General features: G+C 63.4%; 5 protein-coding genes across 5 annotated transcripts; 4 read left to right on the forward strand and 1 right to left on the reverse strand.

Moving 5' to 3' along the window:
- Positions 1-294: 294 nt before the first annotated feature.
- BXZ73DRAFT_48090 (tRNA synthetases class I (C) catalytic domain-containing protein) lies at positions 295-4,158 on the forward strand (the record flags this gene model as incomplete). The annotated part of the gene is made up of 12 exons (XM_048019985.1): positions 295-384; positions 446-534; positions 592-688; positions 934-1,203; positions 1,257-1,382; positions 1,436-1,969; positions 2,022-2,129; positions 2,234-2,362; positions 2,471-2,577; positions 2,683-2,941; positions 3,070-3,241; positions 3,797-4,158. 12 exons carry the CDS (start codon positions 295-297, stop codon positions 4,156-4,158), a joined length of 2,343 nt encoding a protein of 780 aa, XP_047877178.1.
- Positions 4,159-4,847: 689 nt separating this feature from the next.
- Positions 4,848-5,758, reverse strand: BXZ73DRAFT_48093 (GAF domain nucleotide-binding protein; the record flags this gene model as incomplete). The annotated part of the gene is made up of 3 exons (XM_048019986.1): positions 4,848-5,293; positions 5,436-5,528; positions 5,647-5,758. 3 exons carry the CDS (start codon positions 5,756-5,758, stop codon positions 4,848-4,850), a joined length of 651 nt encoding a protein of 216 aa, XP_047877179.1.
- A 307-nt stretch (positions 5,759-6,065) lies between these two features.
- On the forward strand, positions 6,066-7,121 carry BXZ73DRAFT_90405 (glycolipid transfer protein; the record flags this gene model as incomplete). The annotated part of the gene is made up of 5 exons (XM_048025623.1): positions 6,066-6,086; positions 6,149-6,233; positions 6,298-6,356; positions 6,428-6,682; positions 6,933-7,121. 5 exons carry the CDS (start codon positions 6,066-6,068, stop codon positions 7,119-7,121), a joined length of 609 nt encoding a protein of 202 aa, XP_047877180.1.
- Positions 7,122-13,088: 5,967 nt separating this feature from the next.
- Positions 13,089-14,218, forward strand: BXZ73DRAFT_48070 (uncharacterized protein; the record flags this gene model as incomplete). The annotated part of the gene is made up of 5 exons (XM_048019982.1): positions 13,089-13,343; positions 13,443-13,513; positions 13,568-13,641; positions 13,701-13,924; positions 13,979-14,218. 5 exons carry the CDS (start codon positions 13,089-13,091, stop codon positions 14,216-14,218), a joined length of 864 nt encoding a protein of 287 aa, XP_047877181.1.
- Positions 14,219-15,655: 1,437 nt separating this feature from the next.
- On the forward strand, positions 15,656-17,987 carry BXZ73DRAFT_78112 (uncharacterized protein; the record flags this gene model as incomplete). Its single annotated transcript, XM_048022810.1, has 7 exons — positions 15,656-15,860; positions 15,891-16,096; positions 16,192-17,003; positions 17,245-17,387; positions 17,432-17,554; positions 17,739-17,818; positions 17,841-17,987. 7 exons carry the CDS (start codon positions 15,656-15,658, stop codon positions 17,985-17,987), a joined length of 1,716 nt encoding a protein of 571 aa, XP_047877182.1.
- Positions 17,988-20,962: the final 2,975 nt, after the last annotated feature.

Here is a 20,962-nt window from a genome sequence, read left to right on the forward strand (position 1 = left end):
TTCTCGAAAACTACGGACTTCGTGTGAAGCATTCTGCAGTAAGCAACCGGCACTGACTAGTAGCTGGAGGGTGGAGCGGCCCGTAAACATGTAGACGCCCATAGTATTTGGTCGTCGATGATCAGGTCGACCTTAGATGGTGTGCTCGAGTCGGACTGACTCCGGAGTGGCCTACTATAAGCAGCTGCGTGCATGCGCTCTTTCTCCCTTCATCTCCGTCTGTATCCCACAAGACATCGTCCACGGCCCCCTATTACCCTTTCCCCCACTAGAGGCTTCGCAACTGCGTCCTGCATGGCTGTACAACAACCCCCCTGGTCACTCCCTACTCAGAAAGCTTCAGAGCCGGTTCTCAAGCTCTACAACTCGCTTACAAGGACAAAAGTTGGTCATCCGCCTCACACACGTCACACCATGCAACATTGTCTTATAGACTCTTGCACAGACAGAGTTCATTCCGAACGAAGGTCGTCATGTCAAGTGGTACAACTGTGGGCCGACTGTCTATGATTCCTCGCATATGGGCCATGCAAGGTGCGACTTCGTTCAGTGTGATGTATGTAAAGGGAAGCTCATCCTCGGAGGCTACAGGAACTACGTCACCCAGGACATTCTGCGCAGGATCATGACGGATTACTTTGGATACGACGTTCACTTCGTCATGAACATCACGGATATCGACGACAAGGTGTGTACTTTTCCTTTCTCAGCGATGTATGCCGCAAGAGCACTGGCGGAGAACAGGAGTGAGAAGCCGTTTGGTTTGGGCTCGCCAGTTGGACCGCCATTCATGGTTGACAGTCTGCGCGAGTCGCCGTGCATATACTCAATATTGGTCCTAAACGGCCCGCTTGAATCATTAAAAAGTTTCGAGACCCCGTTCGCCCATGTCTGACGTCTGTTTCTGCCATTTCTCACTAGACGCTGCTGTAGATCATCCTCCGAGCCCGCCACAATCACCTAATCTCGCAACTACGTTCGAATACGAACGCCCTCACGCCGGAACTTGTGGAACAGGTTCTAACCTCATGGATGTCGTACGTCCAGTCCAAGGTCGGGAAGGGCCTCGACGAAGCGGAGCGTCTTGCCCCGAGCGGAGAAAAGGGGGCATGGCCCACGTTGGCGGGACAGTTCCAGGACGCGACTTGGAAGAAGGCGAACCTCCAGCGCGACGAGAAGTTTGAAATGCACTTCAATGCTGCGGTATGTTCTAGTCGATGAACCAAGACATGAGGTGTGCTAAGCAGTCGGAACAGAACGCAACGTACTCAGCTCTCGTCAAAGCGGAAGAGCAGCTCAAGTCTGGCCAGACGGGAGTGGAGAACGCTCATGTTCTCATTGACGTCTCCAAAGACGTCCTAGCCCTCACCCTGGACAAACAAGTCAGTCGTCCTCTCGTTGACATGTGGGGACCTCGTGCTCATCTCGTGCTCAGTTGGGTGCCACGGTGAGCGATCACACTATCTTCCGGTCGCTTGCCGCGCACTGGGAAGGCGAATTCTTCAAAGACATGCGCCGCCTTCGCGTTCGAGATCCCGACACGCTCACCCGCGTGACTGAATATGTCCCTGAAATCGTGGCATTTGTGGAAGGCATCATCAAGAACGGTTACGGGTACGCCATCGATGGCTCAGTCTATTTCGATACACGTGCCTTCGACCGCGCGGACAACCACTCGTATGCGAAGCTCGAACCCTGGAGCAAAGGGAACCTTGAGCTTCTTGAGGAGGGCGAAGGCGCGCTTGGGGCGGGCACCATGGGGCGCCGGTCTCCTGCAGACTTCGCGTTGTGGAAGGCGAGCAAACCGGGAGAGCCGGAGTGGCCGTCCCCGTGGGGTCCGGGCCGGCCTGGGTGGCATATCGAGTGCTCGGTTATGGCCTCCGCGATCCTCGGAGAGAATATGGACATTCACTCTGGCGGCGTTGACCTCGCTTTCCCACATCACGACAATGAGATAGCCCAATCTGAGGTACGCGTTCACGTCTTCTATCCTTGGAGCGCGTTTTGAGGTCCCATTGCAGGCATACCACGAGTGTTCGGCGTGGGTGAATTATTTCATCCACACTGGCCATCTGCACATCGAAGGTCTCAAGATGAGCAAGTCGCTTAAAAACTTCATTACGATCGATGTGAGTCACGCCTGCCACCCTACTTCTCCCGCGGTACGAGCGCACGTCACTGACCATGGCTTCCTTGACTGTCTTCGCTCCGGCCACGAAAATCACCTTTCTAGGAAATACTGCAGAAGTACACCGCGCGCCAGCTGCGCCTCGCGTTCTTGACACAGCTCTGGAATTCCAAAGTCGACTTCTCAGAGACTCTCATGACGGGAGAAGTACGCGGAATCGAGATTGCGTTCAATGTGCGTGGCCCGCTCTTCTGCCGACCTTGTCCCTCCTGCGCGCCCGGACACGGCTCAGACGCGGAGGTACCTCCTGACCCATGGCATTCATTCATCTGCGCCCGACAGAACTTCTTCACGAACGTCAAGGCGCTCGTCTCGCAGTCCGAGGCCGAGGGCCTGAAACTCGACGGCAATAACCCATTCCAGCAGGCCGAGCGCGAACTAACGGAGAGGTACGCTTCGGCCTTCCCTCCTGGTAGACCCCGTGTGCTGATCGTACGCATGCTTCAACCGTTGGCTCTATCAATTCGCCCAATCTAACCCTGACCACTCTAAAGCCTCCATGCCAGTCAGGCAGCGTTCCGCACGGCGCTCTGCGACTCTTTCAACACGCCCGAGGCGGTCAATGTTTTACGCGACCTCGTGTCGAAGACGAACGTTTATTTGAAGACACCCGGGAGCAATGTTGACATTGGACTGGTACAGCGCGTCGCACGTTGGGTGGGGAACATGCTTCGGATGTTCGGTCTAGGCGAAGGCGAAACAGCCGAGATTGGATGGGGCCAGGAACGAGGCGAAGGCGAGGGGAACCTTGATGTGAGTCCTGCGTATTCCATTCCACGATGCCTAGTACTCATCATGCTCTGTGTTTTTTCCCCTTGGCGATCAAATGTGGTGCAACCCCCATGCGGACCTGGGCTTGCGCTGACTCGTGATCCGTGCAGCGCGAAGAGGTCCTCATGCCGTACCTCCGCATCCTCTCGTCATTCCGTGATGGGGTGCGCAAGCTCGCCATCGACAAGGGCGACAGCGCGCTGAAGGACATTCTGGCGCTCTCGGACAAATTGCGGGACACGGATCTCGTGCCGCTCGGGGTTGCATTGGACGACCAAGAAGGTACGCGCCGGTATCGTCATTCTTTACCCTTGGGCCCACCCTTCAGTTTGTGTTCGGGCGGAGGCTTCCCCCGATCCCTTCGCCCCTCTTTCCCTCTCCGCGCGCGCGCTGTGCTATTGGATAAGCAGCTAACAAACTTCCTTCCATGTCTTCATGTCACCCCGCCCCCGGCGTCACTGTGATCAATCCCTACGCCAAACAAACATACGGTTCGCGAAAACCTTGTCGGCCTCGCTCCCGAACGCACGCTCTTCGACGACCCTCACCGCGTGCCTGGCACCGGTGTCCGACGTTCGCCCCTCTGCGCTACGCCCGTGCTGCGACCGCTCTGGCACTGCACGCGTGGCTGCCCTGCTACGCCCTCACTTCGCGCATCGTGCATCGCCCATCTCATCTATCCTAATCCCGTGGCGCCCACTCGCGCTCCCCACCCTGGCTTCTCCATCGGGCACGGTCCCGATCGCGGTGGCGCCGGCTTCACACCTCCCGACTGCCCTTCCTTCGCCCCCATCCCCTGCCCGGCCCGCTCGCCCTTGCGCCCTTGCGCACCCGCAGACGGCAAGGCGCTCGTGAAGCTCGTCCAGCCGGCGGAGCTCGTTCGGGCGCGGGACGAGAAGCGGGCGCTCGCGGAGGCCAAGGCGGCGCGCAAGGCGGCGGCGCAGGAGGCGGAGCGGCAGAAGCGGCTCGCCGCGCTCGAGAAGGGCCGCACGCCGCCCGGGGAGCTCTTCCGGCCGCCGCAGGTGCCCGAGGGCGCGTACTCGCGCTGGGACGCGGACGGGGTGCCGACGCACGACGGCGCGGGCAAGGAGGTGAGCAAGAGCGCGGGCAAGAAGATGCAGAAGGAGTGGACGGCGCAGAAGAAGCGCCACGACGAGTTTTTGGAGTGGCAGCGGAAGGAGGAGCAGGCGCGGGAGTAGGCGCCGCGCGAGTTCGGTGCGGGCGGGCAGGGCGCGAATGGAGCTGCAGGGCTTGGCGCTTAGCCGCAGAGGGGCCGTGGAGGAAGCGGTGTAGATGCGGGCGGAGGGAGACGCCGGTTGGGACCGTCGCGGAGTTTGCTGGATCACTGGGCGCGTCGTTCGTTCGTTCTGGTGGCTCCGTGTGGGCGCTACGTGGGTGGTTGTTGAACAAGAACGAGCGGAGACCGCAGTTGACAGATTATCGTCGAATGCAGCCGGCACTGTGACGAGAACGGAAGCTTGTTCTGCTTATATAGGTTGCCGGGAATTTGTAGTCGTCCCCTGGTCGTGATTGTGACCGTTGAAGCACTTTAAGTTGTCTGGTGGCTAGTGGGGCCTGCGTATGGCCTTCTAGAGCACCAAGCCACACGCCAGATGCAAGCGCGGCCGTCCGTCCCCTTCACACGAGCGCGGGCCGAAGACTAGAAGAGGCACCTCATTTCCTCCTGGCAACTGGCGTCCACAGATCCATCGGTAGGCGACGCTAGCGGCCCTCCGACGCTTCGACGGTTCATTGCGAGCCTTCTCGACGGTCGATTCCCGGCGGTACGTTTTAGCACAACGCTTCTATCACCAGCGACTCCCCCGGGTATGTGCGCTTCCTCTCCCAGCCTCCGCCCCGCCCGGACCAGCGACCGCACGGGAGGCGGCTACCAGTCACACGCATCGACGACGAGCTGCGCAATCCGCTCAAGTCCGTCCCGATCGCGCTCGTCGAAGCCCCCGAGCGCGAGGCAGTCGAGGTCGAGGACCCCCAGCGCGCGCTCCGCCCCAGCCTCCGCCTCCGCCTCCGCCTCCGCCTCCGCGCCGGCGGCCGCCGGGACGCGCAGCAGGAGCGGGCACACGACTTCGCTCTTCGTCTCGCCGTCGCACGCGATGTGGCCCGGGTAGGCGTCCACGTCGGGCACGAGCACCGTCCGGCGGTGCACGTACGCGTCCGCGCAGACGCCGCGCGCGCGCCCGGGCGCGACGTGGATCAGCTGGCACGCCGGCTTGCCGCAGAAGGGGCCCAGGAGGAGGCGCTCCGGCGCGGGGGGCGCGGCGGCGGGCGCGCTGAACCTGGGAGCGGGGAAGAGGGTGGGGTGGAGGTAGAAGCCTGTGGGTCCGAGGGTTAACGGGAGGTTAAGCGGGCGGAGGGAGGGTCAACCGGGCGCCCGGCGTCCCGTGCCACGCCTGGTGGAGCGGGGCAGGTGCACGGACGGGGCTCGCGGGAAGAGGCGAGGCGGCGGGTAACGCACCGCACCAGTTGACCATGCGCTCGCCCGAGCCGAATTCGGGGCAGGCGTAGAGAGAGTTGTAGATCAGCGAGGACGCGTTCGCGAGGTTGGTACCTGGACATAGCGCCGTGCAGGGTCGCAGGACGGAAGGTGGGGCGGGAAAGGGGAGGGCGCGGGTGCGGTCGATCAGCGGACGGAGCGCAGGTGGGGACGCGAGTACACAAGCGCAAACACACCCAATCGCGCTGGCCGGCCAAGAGGTGGCGGAGCTGTTCGTGGACGTGTGCCCAGAATGCGACCTTGTCGAGCCCCGCGGGGATCATCGCGGAATCAGCGTGCGGCATGGCAACCTGTGGGTGCTGGAGGAAAACCACCACCGTTAGGCGAGCGGTGGGAGAACAGCGGGCGGTGTGGGTGCCGAGTCGCGGGAGGGAGACAAAGGCGAGGAGGCGCAACAACTTTCATCGCGGGAGCCATCGCGTCCGCCAGACGCCCATCTCCATCGGCCACGCGATCGAGCAAGATTAGATTAGATAGAGGCACGTAACCTTCGCGTCTAACTCGCTGCGACAATCAATACCCGGATCTGATCTCCCCCGCGATGCTAGGCCACCTCTTTCTCTCCTCCTCCTCCCACATCTGTCCGCTCCAATGGCTCCGTATCTTGAGACCGTCAAGGCTCGCGCATACACCCCTCCTCTTCCTCTGCAATCGTCTGACCATCGCCTCGGCAGTCCTTCGCGGATGTCCTCATCACAGACGCTGGCGTCGACACCCTCGCCTTCCTTGAGGCCTCCCAGGGCGTCGTCGGTCTCTTTGGTGCGTACCAGCCTGATCCCCATGTGACTCGGAAACGCCCTCATCCAATTTACGCCGTGCAAAGATCTCCTTGGCTCCGCCGCGTTCGCCGCGGTCCAGGCCGACCTGAAGGGCAACATCACGGTGAGCATCCCCTGCCCGAGATCGCGTGAGCGCGGCGCCGGACCCTGCGCTGACTCGCGTGGGCTGGACAGAAATTGCGCGCGCGCTACGACGCGGCGCCGGACAAGTCGGCGACACTTGAGCTCCTCGTCGAAAACGAGAAGGGCGAGAAGAAGCGCACGGCGACTGAGGGCCTCATGTGGCTTCTCCGCGGCCTCTCCTTCACCTGCAAGGCCCTCCAGTCCGCGCAGGCAGACGCCACCGAGGAGCTCTCCGTCGCCTTTTCCAAGGCGTACGAGGCCACGCTCAAGAAGTTCCACAACTTCATCGTCAAGGGCGTCTTCACGGTGCGTCTCTCCCGATCCCGCTCTTCTCCTACCTCTCGCCGCGGGCGGTCCTCCACTGCTTCCGCTTCTCCTGCGTGTGTGCCCTGTTCGAACCACTTCCGAGTCCATGTCGTTCCCTACCCGCGCGCACCGGTACCTTCATTCCTGACATAGCCTTGTCCCTTCCCGATCTGGACTCATCATACTGCGCGTGAGAGCAAGGCTGATGACGTTCTTTTTACTCGCCTTCCTCGCCGCGCCACACGAGCAGGTCGCGATGAAGGCGTGCCCCTACCGCGCCGACTTCTACTCCAAGCTCGCCGCTGACCCGGCCGGCGGCGACGCCGTCCCGGCCGACAAGCTCAACGAGGAGCTCAACAAGTGGCTCGCCGCGCTGGCCAACATTGTCGCCCGCATGGAAGATTTTTACGAGAAGGGCGGTCACAACAAGGGCTTCTGAAGGCCGCTCTCTAGAGCCTAGCCTCCAGCCCCCGCATTCCCTAGCATCAGGCCCGTCGGACCGGCTCGCGCGGGCCCTTTTCCTTGTCTCTCGCGCCCGCATCTCACGTCCGTCAAACAAGGCCGCATGGGCCCCCGCATGTACAACACGAGTCCGAATGACATATGATGAACTACGCTTCGTCCACCCTGAAGGAGGCACCCAGTCCCCTTGTGACCCAACCTCGCGCGCGCCCCAAGCGAGTGCTTCATCTCCGGATGTCGCTGGTGCCGAGGCGGACGCGTCGGCTGGCTTCGGCTGGGGCACCCACCGCAGCGTTCGCGGGACGCCGCAGAGGTGGACCACGGCGGTCTGCGCCAGCGCTGAGCCGGCAGAAGGCGCGCCGAGTGCCCGTCGTCGCGGCAGCGCGTGCGCGGGAGCCCTCGGCGCTCGTCGATCTGCATCCCGCGGCGAGGAGGCGCCCGCGCGGGGTTGGACCTGCGTGCGTGCAATTAATTGTCCTCTCCTGGCCCTCACGGTGCGGTGGCCAGTGGTTGTGCTCGTCGGAGTCCGCGAGGCCCGAGGCCGCGACGGCGGGGGCTTGCGCTCTGTGCGGCTCGGCGGGGTTAGTGTGCTCGGCCGGTGCGTCGATCGCGTTCTGAGCGCGGCGAGCGTCAAGACGAAGCTCGAACCCGGGGGCAGGGGGCCTGGGAGGCTCATGAGCTTGGGCCTGAGCTGCAGCACCCACGCGCGCGGCCGGCGCGGACGGAGAATCGGAGGGGCGGCTCGGGCCCGCGGGGTACACACTGCGTCCCGCCCATCCCCTCGCGGCGTTGGAAGAAGCTGCACGTACCACTCCGCCGTCCGACGCCACTCCGCCTCCGTGACAGAGCGGGGCCGTTCGCTCGCTCACTCGCGTCACGCCGCGCTTCGTTTGTGGGTGGCCCGTGGGGCAGACCGGCCCACGGTCCCCCCTCCCCCCCCCCCCCCCCAGGCGGAGGGCGCACCATCCAGCTGCAGCAGGCTGTGGCGTTGGACGTACGTACGTGCTTCCGGTCGTCCGTGCGCACGTCGCCCGTGCCCGGTGGCGGCCCACGATGGTAAATGACGGGAAGGAAGCAGGGAAGAAGCCCGGCCACCGTCGAGCGGCCGGCCCAGCCTGGGCCCGCGATTGCCTGCAGCGGAGCAAAGATCAAAGATCTCAGCACACGCGCGCGGCCGGCCGCGGGAGGTCGACGCGAGCCAGTCGAAGCCCGGCGCGGCGCGGAGGGCGGTCGATGGAGCCCTCCCCCCGGCTGCTGGCCACGGTCCACCCATCACCCTTTTCGAAGCCGGTGACGGCGCCGGGCGCGAAGGCGGCCCACCAATCCACGCGCGGCTGGCGAGCGCCCCCCCCCCCCCCCCCCCCCGGGTGCCGATCGAGAGGAAGTCTGTTCAGCTAGACTGCCGCGCGCCGTGACGGCCAGACCGCATCGAGCGAGGCTCTCAGCCGCGGGCACAGCTGCACGCTCCGTGTGCGCGAAGCCACACCGACGGGCCCGGGCGCGCGTCCGACGCCGCGGCACGGGCCCAGGCAGAGCTCCGAGGTGGCCAAGACCGTCGGACGAGACAGTCCCGAAGGCAAATGGCAATAAGCCCGCCCCGCGCCGGGCGCCTCCCCACGGGCGGGCGCCGTCAGCTGCACGCTCGCGCCCCAGTGCAGCGCACCATCGCTCGTCCACCACCGATGGCCACTTGCGGGTGGAGGCCCATGAGGCAGGAGAAGGCCAGGGGTGTGGCGAAAGCATACCCGGGCCCGCGACTGCGCGCCGGGGGGCGTGCACGCCAACCACAGCCATACGGCGGTCCCTTTTTGCGTCTGCGGGGCGCGAGTGACTGGTGAAGGACGTGTACATGGGGTGGGTGGGTAGGCTGTCGAATGCGGGGGCGCGGCCCGCCCCGGGCTCGTGACACAGTGCACAGAGGCGCGAGTGGGCGGCGGCGGCGGCGGCGGCGAGAGTGCTCGGATACAAATTCACAACCCCGACCCTGCGCGTCCGGCCTCGTGCACGAGGTAGGGCGACCGGGCGAGCAAGGCTCACCTCGCCCCTCGCCTCCCAGCGCACCCGGACCCTGCGCGGAGGCGGAGAAGACAGACGGGGCCCGCGAGCGCGTCCTTTGGGGTCGAGGCGTGCTCGAACGCAGCTTGGCCTTCAGACGATCCTCGACGCCCTCGGCCGTCGCGCGCGGAGCCGGCACGGTGGCCCGCCAGAGCCTGGCCCCCGAAAGCAGACGAATGGCGGGCAGCGGGCGAGTGCGGAGGCCCTCGCGCGCCCTGGCCCCCCGCGCTGTCTCCCACGCGCGGCTTGGGAGCCGTGTCCCCGCACATTCAGTAGATCTTCGACTGATTCTGTGCTCGCCCCGTACGATCATGCACCTGTCAAACCTTGAATATCGCCTTGCCTCGAGCGCCTGTCGAGATCGCGGAATCATTGGGCGCGCGCGCCTCCGGCCCCCATGTGTGTGCTCCATCCGGCCAGCCCGGGGCGGGTCCTGTTCTGAAACGATCGAGAGACGTTCTCTTGTGCGTACTCGCATGACGCGTTTCTCGCGGACCCTGGCCGAGAATATATCAGCACCGAACGCGAGACCCCATGCAAGAGAGGCGCCGCAGTCGCAGTCGTCTGCATCGTGAGGGAGACCGCCCAGCTGTCATCCGCGCGCTTTCCGGCGCGTCATGTTCGAGCGCATCACTCGAGTACAGGCGCAAGCATAAGCATTTGGCTGACAAGCAGCGGCAGGTCTGAACAAGGCTCACCTGTTTCCCTCCTCAACCTCTCCCAGAACTCACGAGGCAAAAGGGGTAACCCTTACTGCACCCGAGAGTCTTCTTCGGCTTCGGAGCCTCCAGGACTTCAACGCATGCGCGCTCAGGTAGGCAGGGTTCAGTCGTATGAACCCGCACAGTCGGCGTTTGGGCTGACTGCAGTGAAGAATCCGCAGTCGACATGGACGTGATTGCCAGGGTGCATAGGACGCAGCATGGGAATTTGTCAAAGCCTGGGCTGGGTTGTACGCGCGGGGCGACGTTGGGCAGGGGGCGCGAGGCGTTGGGCGTCAAAAGTCGAGGGCACAGTAGCAGCGAGTTCCGTGCTGTTCCATGCGGAGGAGGACATGGCGCGAGTCGGACTTTCTTGGCGATACGACCCTGCAGCTGGCGCGCTACCAGGTGCCGGGCGCGTGCCCCCCGAGCCCGGAATAGCAGCGCACGAAGGCCTCGTGTCTCACGTTCCTTCTATCTGGACGGGGTCGAGTGCCGGATGTTCGGCGTGCGCGATAAGCATGCGAGCGTCGAAGCCGGGGGACACGGAGATATTGCTCCATCCAACTGATCAGGCGGGCTCGGTCCGCCGAGCGTAGGGGAGGGGAAGGACTTCGAGGACAGGGAAGTCCGAAGACGTCGTCGTGCCTGCGTGGGCGCCAGGTCAGCGTTAGCGAGGCAAACCAAGGTTAAACGGCGGGGTGGCACGGATCATACCCAGGCGCCAGGCACCTCTATCGCTGCAGGGACGACATAACCGTGCAGGCCTCGCCCAGGTCCAGTGGCGCCTGGACCATAGGAAACGTTCATCCCGGTATACACTTGCTACATTCGCGGAGATTGCGGGAGTAGATCGAAGGGGATGTTAGCCTCCGCGAGCTGATGATCGGATTCGAGACAACATGTATCAACGGAGCCGGCATCCTCGTGAGATTGGCCGCCACGTTCGAGAAATCGTGTTATATCAGGCGAAGCTGTGCCCAGATACCTGGAAACCCGTCGTGGGCAGAGGGCCGAGGCCAGTTACCTTCCATGATTGGGAGGAATGGCGCATGTTTAGAGCCTTCAACGGCTAGCCGAAGAAGACGGCCGCGTTATACCCACCACGGCTGAGTGTCGACTGCCAAGCCGTAGAAACGTGGGGTCCGTGTTTCACAGGTCCGCACGCAATAGACGCAGCTAGGCGGATATCGAGGCGGGAACCCATTCAAGGGCGAGAGAGCATGAGACACGTCGGCTCGGAGCTGGCGTACGCTGTGTCGAAGATTTCAGACAGTGGCACCAATGGAGTTCGTACTGTGCGTGCACCGTAGCCTGGGCGTGTAGCTGTTGGAGGGTGAACACGACGCGCCGTGAGTCCATGTAGGAGGGTCACGGGGTCACTCACCTCTCCGTCTTCTCGCCATTGGATCGCGGCGGTGGATTCAACGCGCGTTACGGGAGAGGGAGAGGGCGAGGGCGAGGGACCGGTGCGTGTCACACGCACGTAAATCTGGACTCTGGACGCATGGCGAAAGCGCAAGCGGTGAGAGCCATGCCGTGAGGCGGCGAGCTTGAGGGCGGCGGCTCGTCCAAGGGGGGCGACTGGGAACCTCTCGGACGGAGAGGTGTGCAGCCCGCGCTCCACGTTGACCGGAGGGGGCTGGGCTGGACGGATGGCGATTCTCGCGGCCCGGGGCGAAGGAGGTGCGAGGTGAAATGGAACGGGTGGGTGGCTTGGGCGAATGAACTCTGATGGACGCGATAGGCTTCGCGTGTCCGATCGTGCCGCGTGCGACCCTCTGGTACGAGCATCGGCCATTTTGGGGATGAAGGAAACGACCCGGGGCGCGATCGCGGGCGCGGACGCGGGGGTGACGCGGACGCGACGTCATGGGGATCCTGTGGATGGCAGGCGGGCGGCAGAAGGAGAGCCTGCTCGAGCCCCCGCGCGTGGCGACAACGCCCTGAACACAGACGCGGGAGCGGAGGGGGAGAGTACTAGTGCTTGCTATCTCGATGCGCACGCCAGCCGTTCGGAAACTACGCGGCACAATCGGGCGACGTTCGTGATTCCGCGACCATTCGAAGCTGCCCACTGGCCGGCCGTCCGGGAGCGCGGCGCGCTGCAGGGGCCGTCGCTCGCACGGCCGCGAACGGAACGAGAGGCAGATGCGCTCTGCCGGCGCGCGTCGATGGCGGGAGAGGTGAAGACGAGCGGAGGCGCGGGGGCAGGCGCGCCGATCTGGGTGACGGGAGGCGGGCCGGAAAATCGTCCACCGCGGCGCTGGGAAGGACTGCTTTCGGTGTCTTGCAATTGGGTTTCGAAGCGCAAACGCACGCCGGGACGTCGCTGAGCTCGCACCGCTTTCAACATTCCAGGCCTTGAGCTGGACGCGCGGGCGCTCGCCCGCAGGTCGCTCGTGCGCTCTCACGACCGCACCGAATGGGGATGCGGATTGCTGTCCGCGAATGGGTAGATTGGAGCTCGTTGGACGGCGGTGGGACGGTTGCTTGTCCAGGCCAGCTGCGACGCAAAAGCCTCGCGGGAGGCCGCTCTCCACGCCGCGTCCGTCGACGGTCAGCGCGACGTCCCGCCGCCAGCGACGGAGGTGACGCGAACATGACCGCGGACGGTCCCGTGCCTGGAAGGACGTGGCCGGCGGATGCGGGCGGCGGGCGAGGAGAAGACGAGGAGGGCGGGGGCGGGTGCGCGCGCCGAGGTCGAGGTCGAGGTCGGGGTCACACACGCCTCGTTCCCGCGCGCAGTGATCGAGTCACGCGCCCACCGACCGCCAGCGATCCATCACCCGCCGCGCGCGACGGTCGCGCGCGTTCCCCGCGCGCCAGAGAGACCGTGGCCGGGGCAGATAAGGTTGGCGATCAGGGTGAACAAGCATTGTCCAGAGGCCTATCGCGCGCGACAAAGAGCGCGGGCTGTCGAGGTCGATCTCCTCGCGCCCTGCCCCCTTCCGCTGTCTGCCTTCCATCCCGAGCACATCCACCCCCCGCCCGCTCGAACCCCCGCGGGAACCGTCCGAACTCTGTCCCCCCAGGCGTTCCCCCCCCTCCGCCCCCTCCAATCCATATACACCCCTTCCTCGGCGCCCGCCCCGGTTATATCTTGTCCTGCCACCTCCTCCGCCACCCCCCACTTCCCCCTCTCCCCGCCCCCGCGTCCCGTGCCCCGCACCCCGCCTCCACTCCCCATGGCCCGCCAGTCACCCACCATCACCAAGATGGCCGTCCGCAACGTCCATGACGCCGAGATCCTCCTCCACGCCGTCAAGCTCAAGATCCTCCCCATGGTCGTCCACCGTCTCGGCGACGAGGAGCGCCTCGCCCTCCGATCCGGCTGCATCTACGTCTGGGAGGAGCGCAGCTCCAATCCCCACGAGGCTACTGGCCAGGAGATCCAGCGCTTTACCGAGGGCCGCAGCTGGGGTCCCTCTCGCGCAAAGGACGTGAGTCTCTGTTCTCTTTGCACTGCTTTCCCCGCCCGTCCCCGCACCCCTCTTCGTCCATCTCCCCCTTCGCGTGTTCATCGCGCCCTTGGATTCTAGAATTTCTTGATCTACTACGAGAAAGCGAGCCCCTCGAGGACCTCGGTCCTCCTTCGCACCAACCCGCGCGCGTGCGTATCTCCCATGTCCCCCCTCTGTTCTCCATCTCATTCCGTCCTTCCCAGCGCGCCCCAGCTCGTCAAGCAGACCTATTCTGTTTACATTGACTACCCGCGCAACACCCGCAAGTGGCATCTCAGTCAGTTCTCCTTCCGCTCCAGCCTCGCCCCTCATCACTCACCGTCGTCCTTACCTCAGACGCTTACTACACCAAGGAGACCTATCACTCTCTGAACACCATCGACGACTACCCCGAGCTCGCGAGCATACAAGTACCCATAAACGAGTATGTATGCGCGCGGAACAACGGTGCGCGCAGCAGGACTCGCGCACTCACCTTCGCTCCGCCCGCGCTTGCGCTCTCCGACTCGGGCCCTTCTCCCCCACCGTCGCCTCCTTCGAGCAACAGCAGCACGAGCTCGGTCGACTCCCTCACTGGTGCCTATCCCCTCACCCCCTCCCATACCTACTACCAGCTTCAACACTCCCATCAGCACCAAGACGCCTATCCCTTCCCTCCTACACCCGCAGTCGACCCGCACGGCCACCGGGCCCAGCACCAGCCGAAGCCCGCCCTGTCAGAGACTCAGAGCGCGCAAAATGTCGCGTGGCGCCTCGCGCCCCTCGAATACCTGCAGAACCTCGCCCCAGCACCGCGCGATCCTGCGGACGAGACTGCCCTGAGGCAGCTCCAGTACGGCCGCGGACTAGATTGACGAGCGGACTCTGCCTTTCTCTCGCGCAGGCTCGCGCACCCACGGTGTACACTATCTACGCTCTGTAACGTTTGCCCCTCTTGCTTTGTATGTCGACGATGCTTTCCCCTCGCTCGCCTTGCGCGCTTATTACCCCTCGGACCCGAGTTCTCGCAGCTGTATTCTATCTCCTCACGACCGGCTTCCACACGACGTTATTTAGATAATGCTAATGATGACGGACCACGGACCGGGTCGAATGTCCGATCATGTACTCTACCTTGTTTTCCGTGCGCCGCGCGCCACTTTTGTACGACTTATGGCACAATTCTCTCTGGACTTGCATCCTCTGGTGTGCGCTTGATTCCGCTCGCTTCGCCTCGGGCTCTTCTGCGCCCTCGTTTCTACCGCCCTGGGCCATCGGGTTTTCCGGAGTTCCGGTCGCAGGCTGTGTAACCACTGGCTAGCCTCTGTTAGCCCATATAATTAATGGCAAGACGCTGCCGACCGATCGAGGATTCCGCTGGAGGTATACGAGGACCGACCGCACTAGCCCTCGCGACCCGCGGCGGCTGCTTCGAGCTCCAAGACGGTCCAAGTGAAGCAACGATATGTCGTTGTCAGCCAATTCCCCATTTGTGGGAAACCAGATCCGAGCAACAGTCCGAGGTCTATATATTGTATCCCTTCTCGACGGCACCGCCTCGACGTCCACTCAGAACACGCGCCCCCGCACGTGCGCTGAACACGACGTCGCGTTGCCCGCGAACGCCCTCCGTCTGGACGCTGTAGCCGGCCTCCAGACCCTAAAGGCCTTCAAGTGCGCTGCAGCGGCGGGCGCGCGCCGGTTGACTGGAAGACGTACGCCGCGTGCGCCCTCCAGGTGCGCGGGAGGGCGGCCCACGATGCATTGCAGGGTCGCGCGCCCTGAGGGCGGCGTGGCCCACGATGCAGAGATAAGCAGGAAAGCGAGGCGCGGCCACGACGTTGCGCCCACAACGCGCACACGCCCCCAGGACGCGGCCGGCGGGGAACGACTCGCGAACCGCAGCGTTCGCCGTTTGCTGGCTCCGCGATCCGTACGCAGCAGGAGCAGCGCCTCCCCCACCCCCACCACCACCGTGACCACCACGCGCGGCGGCCGGCCTGCCACATTTGCTGTCGCTTTGTGCGTTGCGCGAAGGTGTCGGTGCGGTCTCCTTCCTTCGCCCTGTCGAGACGGGATGCGCCTGATGCACGTCGTCCTCGGGCGGCGTCGGGTTCCGTAGCGGGCCCGGCACGCGCGCCGTTGCGCTCCCGCGATACCGCCCCGCCAATCGCCGCGAGCGGGCGAGCGGGCGGACGGCGGGCGGGAGGCTTTAATGGGCGCGGGGCGTCGTGACGTCGACGGCGGACCCGGTGCGCAGCCGTCTGCTTCGCGGGGCCGGGCACCGGTGCGCGGCGACGCGTCTGATCCACATGCATTGGGCCTTCATTCCGGCCGCGTCGTCGTCGGTCGACGGACGGGAGGGCGGGGAAGCGGGAGTGGCTGCCGGAAAGGCAGATGCCGATCTGCATCTCTCGTCTGGGCAGCCCTGGGCAGCCTTCTGGGTTGAGGGGGAGGAGGAGGGTCGCCACTGCATGCCACAGCACAGGCCAATGCCACTATACGGGCGTACGTACCGTAAGTACGTACCTCACTGTCGCGCCGCAGGTCGCTTCCCATACGCGTCCGAAAGGAGTGAGTGGTGCATTGCGACGGGAGTCGCTCAATCGGCGGCGACCGTTCACTTGGGCTCTACGGCGGCCGACGCTGCGTCCTCCGGCCGCACAACGACCCGTGAGCGAGGCGCAGAGGCTGCCCATTGGCGTTCCTGGGGTTGCGCTGCAGGTCTCAGAGAGTTTTTGGCGTTACGTACCGTGCGTGGGCCGCGTGCTCTCGCGAAGTCCGCGCCTTCTCGCCCAAGCACGGAACCAGCGCGAAGCCTGCTTAGAGCTCGACACCCATTCCGAAGGCCCCGTCGCGCCGGCTAGCTCACTTCCGCACTTTTACCCGACTCGCGTGGCAGTGCGAGCCCCGAGAGCCCCCTCGGGCTCCACTGGGCTGCGGCTCACTAGCTAGCTACCCACGATGCGCCGAAGGAGGTCCGGAAGGTGCGCTGCTGCCCCCCGCACCGGACGCGAACACGGACCGGGGTTCATTTGTCGAGAGGCACTCGACCCAGCTCCGCGTAGCAGCCGTCGCCCCGGGGCGGGACCGTTCCCGCCCCGAGGCAGGGCCCATGCGGCCCGCCGTTAGCCTGCGCGTCCGCCGCGACGTCCGCCCTGGCCCGCGCTGTGCGAGACCCCGCGGCGCACGGTGCGGCGCCGGGATCGACTGGGCCAGCCGCGGGCCTCCCCGTCCTGCGTCGCCCTCGCGAGCCGCGCTGCCCGGCGACCGGTGGCCCGGCGGGAGCGCAGCAAGCGCAGGCCGTGCGCCGGGCAGCGCGGCGGGCCTGCCACCTCGTCCCACGCACAACGGCGCGCACGCATTCGGTCGAGCGATCGAGCACGCCGAGCGCGGTCTGAGCTCGGCGGACCTGCAGACGGGCGGCTCGGCCGCACCGCGAAGGTTCCCCCGCAGCCGTAAGTACGGCAGCGCAGGAGCCCCCGTCGGTGGCTGGCGGCGGCGGGCGGGCGCCGACGTCGAAGCGAAGGAAGGACATACGTATTGTCGGACGCTCCCCGCCACGGGTGTGCTGGGTGCGGGCTCCGTTGCTTCTCCCAATCGCGTGCCAAGAACCGCGGCGGCGAGACAGCTTGCTCTGTACAACTGGCGCATGCCATGGTGAGCGCGCGGTTGGCATTCCGTCCGAAGACGGATTTCGCATTGGTCGCGACCATCAACATCCGAGAGGTCCGGTGTAAGGTAGTACGCGCCACTCGAACCCTCCCGGGGCCCGGTTCGTGAGTTGGGCGGAGAAGATGTCGCCTGGAGATTTCTACATTAGCTGGATATAATCAAGGATGATAAATCACGAACCAATCTTGACATGTGTCCAGAATACGTCCAAGTTTTTTGTTGGCAGTTTTGGCAACCACAAACTTCACTGGACGCCGAATCTGGAGCATCAAAACGCGGTGGGACAAGGTGACTGCGCGGTGCACCAAAGCGCCTATCCGGTACACACATCCGGCCCGAGAGCTAAGTATGGGCACGAAGTGCTCGGCGGTCCGTTGAGACGTGAACGTTTGAACTTCGAACTAGCTCCTCAGGTGCCTTGCCGCGCTACGAACTCGTCGATCGGCTGCGCGTGGGCTACCGAAGGGCCGCTATCTGTGAGAACAAACGAAGTGCGGGGGCTACACGTGCTACCGGCGTGACGAAATTGCGCGCGCGTGTGTCGGGAGGGGAGTAGAAATGGGGCGAAAACCAGGAACTCGGCGCGCTTTGAGTCCACGCCGTGACACAGGCCTCCGCGGATGGCGAGAAACCGGGGCGAGGCGCGTGAAGAGAACATGCGGACTCACCCACCTCGCACCACGTCGGATCCGTGACGAGGTCAACTTAATCGTCACCCAGCTTCCGACCGACCGAAGGGTCCAACGTTGGAGCACAAATGGCCAGTGGTCGAGGGTGCTTGGCCGCCTTGTTTGCTATGGGTGAGACGCTGGCCCCTGGCAGGTAGGTATCGTCATGTTGGATCGCCGGCTACTCGGGGCACGCTCCGCATCTGCAAAACCCCCGGGTACAATAACCGGCGAAGACATCCGTGAGAAGCCAGCAACGAGGACGAGCGGCGGGGGTGATAAGAGGGCAGCCTGGCACTGACACATAAGGGTGCTCGAACTGGATGCATCCGTCCGCTCTGAGTTGGGGGTTGACGATCGGCCCGGTGAGGCGAAAACGTGTCGCGAGAAGGCGATCGGATGCCTAGACCGACGTAAGTACCGCATCTGGGGCTGCGACCCTGAGGAGTGCGCGAGAACCGAAGTGTCCGCATGCGGACGGGGTATCAGCCTCCAGGCTGGATCCGAACCTTGATCACCCATCTTCTCGCGCCCATATATCACCTCGGCGGCTGACTGAGAAAAAGGATGAGTACGTGCCCGTAGCCTATCAGGTAGATACTGACTTCGGTTGAGCCGCCATGGCGTCTAGTAAAGATGCATGTCGACAATACACGCACGGAAGTGTTTCGTGTGCCAGCAAGGTAGGTGCCGTCCGTGACACTAAAGCATCTTCGATCTGTGTAGGCCCGAGTCAAAAGGTGACGATAGCACGTAAAAGCACAGCAGGGCGAGAACCCAGCGCTTTGAGTCGAAGCAAGGTTGCCGGACCGAAAACAAGGAGACCTTGCTGTGTCAGATTAGCTCAGCTTACCACTCGCTCCTCGCGCGAATGTTTGGATGCATGCAAAATCGCACAAACGCTCCGGATACAGCGTATTTCGCGTGTGCACGGGGAAGGAGAGTCGAGCTTGATGCTCTCCAGCTGAGAACGCGCCCTGTGACCGGACCGGCGCTTATTGTGGCAAGAAGCAGAGGGCTCGAGCTTCGTGGTCGTCATTCGCTCTATACTTGAACATAGGGGCGCATCTCTGTGTGAACCGAAGGTCGCGATGAGTGGCTGCTTAACGAGAGGGAGGCAGATCCTGGGACCACTCACAAAACCACGTGTTTTCGATATACAAATTGCGATACGAGGGCCCTACTTTAGGCCGGAGGTGTTCATCTGGTGTTCCGCTCTGTGTTTATGACGTGAAAACATGTCAGAACGTGAACCCAAGCGTGCGGGAGAGGATTCCGCACAGTGAAAGGCGACTCAGGCTGGGCATGCCTCGATCGCTCTGCAGTCCACCATTGGACAGATCGTACCGATCAGGCGTCTTCATCTAGGTATGTTCGGATTTACTAATACAGAGAAAACGCGCACGCGATTTGTACTTACCCTGGAAGGAAGGACGGGCGCACTTCAGGCTTGATGCGCGCCGAGTCCTTCAGTAACGTGGCAGGCAGCTCGAGAACATCACGAGGCTTTGGTTTTAAGATTGATACCGAATCGCAGCCTTGAGGCTCACTGTAGAGTTTGTGCTTTCTATTTATTGGTTGAAGCTTGATAAGCGACCCTGAAGAGGGGGTCCACAACGGGAAGGCTGTAAGAAGATCTGTCAGTTAACAGAGTAGGGTCAGGGTAGCGGAATGAGGCAGACATACCATCCTCCAGCGCACACGCGATGCCGTGAAGCATTCGCTGACAGCGCATATGCGGCCACATGGCACTGCACGTGGATGAACCCAGCCCACGGTTCACTCTCGCGCATTTGTATTTGTGCTGAGCACCTCACTCCGGCATGATCTTCGAAGTTGGCGAAGGTCATGTAAAGGAAACGTACAGTTGACGAAAAAGCACAAACATCGTGGGGGGAGGGCGATTTTCTCGCCGGTGGGCGCAATTTGTATATGTCTCTTGCGCCTGGGAAAACTGGCTTGTTAGTGTCCATGTATCGGGCAGAAACCCTTCGTGTAGTGGAGGTCGTGTGAATAACAGCGTATATTGGTGGTACGCACCTCTCCCACGGACAACGGAGATAAATTGGAAGAGGCCCTCCGCTGCCGTTAGTCCAGCGGCATGACTAACATTTGACAGGCCGTATCATTTGTCTAAGGATCCGAGGGTAAGTCGGACCCGTGCCGCTTTCGCTCGATTAACCAAGCCAGCCCCGGCGCAGTGCACCCACGCGGTCCTGTCGTGGCCTAGACCAAGGTTCTGTCACAAGATTGAAGGGATGCACCGTGCTCAGCTGCTGAGAACGAGACCTGCGATCGAGGGTAGAAATCGAACGCACCTGAACTCTGTATAGGTCTGCGCTGGGCTTGGCGAAATGAGGGCGCGGAGCCGCGTACAGCTCGATCCGTTAGGCTGGGCGGAGACTGAATCATTCCAGGAAAACGGAAGCGAACCCGCGAATGGGAACTATAGGAAGACGCCGCATGATCCACCCGACCTTACGTGCGAACGGGGAAGCTTAATCCATGAGCATATGGTGGACCAACAACGCGGTAAGTTGTGAATTGCACTCACTGGTCGTGAAAACCTACTCCGAGGGGGCATGTCTGCGACCGGTGAGAACAGTGCGAGGTGCGCTTCACTTCAGGGTCAAGAAGACTACACAGACCTGGGTAGGAACAGAGTTCTCGCTCGCGTCGCTTGTAGGGCGACGAGATGCCGCTAGAGCGTTACGGCAGAGCAGGAGGACATGGACGTGTCTAGCGTTACTGCGCGCCCCCTAAATACAAACGCAGGGACGAAGGAAAAGAGTACCCAAAGGAGCAGAACCCGGGCGGCCGCCGACTTCCAGAGCCCGAGGAGCGAATGGATGGCTCGCGGGCTGGGAAAGCCAGCGATGGGGCCCGTTGTCTTCACGGAACTGGCAGGCCGGACAATTTACTGCCCAGGACTGCGACTCCGTGTCGATGCCCGGGCCCTCTTCCGTACTGAATACGCACGTGCGGGTTCCGGCGTCCGCTGTGTGATTTCTCGGGTCGGCGCAGCGGCGAGCTCCGACGTCGCCAGAACCTTGTTTAGCCCCGCGCCCTCCATGTCTTTTTCCCTCATGCACTGGTCCAGAGCCGGCCGTTCGTTTATCGTCGCGGTGCCAACAGCTTCCCAGTCATGGCCGTGGCGTCCTCGGGCATGGCCAGCATGAAAAGGACCTAGACCCTTGCGTCTTCGTCATACACTAGGGCGGTCCACGTCTTCCCCAGCAGAGCATGCGCACTGTAGGACTAGGCCGTTGCGGAAGT

The sequence above is a fragment of the Epithele typhae genome, assembly GCF_022376455.1.
Source record: "Epithele typhae strain CBS 203.58 chromosome Unknown BXZ73scaffold_29, whole genome shotgun sequence".
Classification (NCBI taxonomy): Eukaryota; Fungi; Basidiomycota; class Agaricomycetes; order Polyporales; family Epitheliaceae; genus Epithele; species Epithele typhae.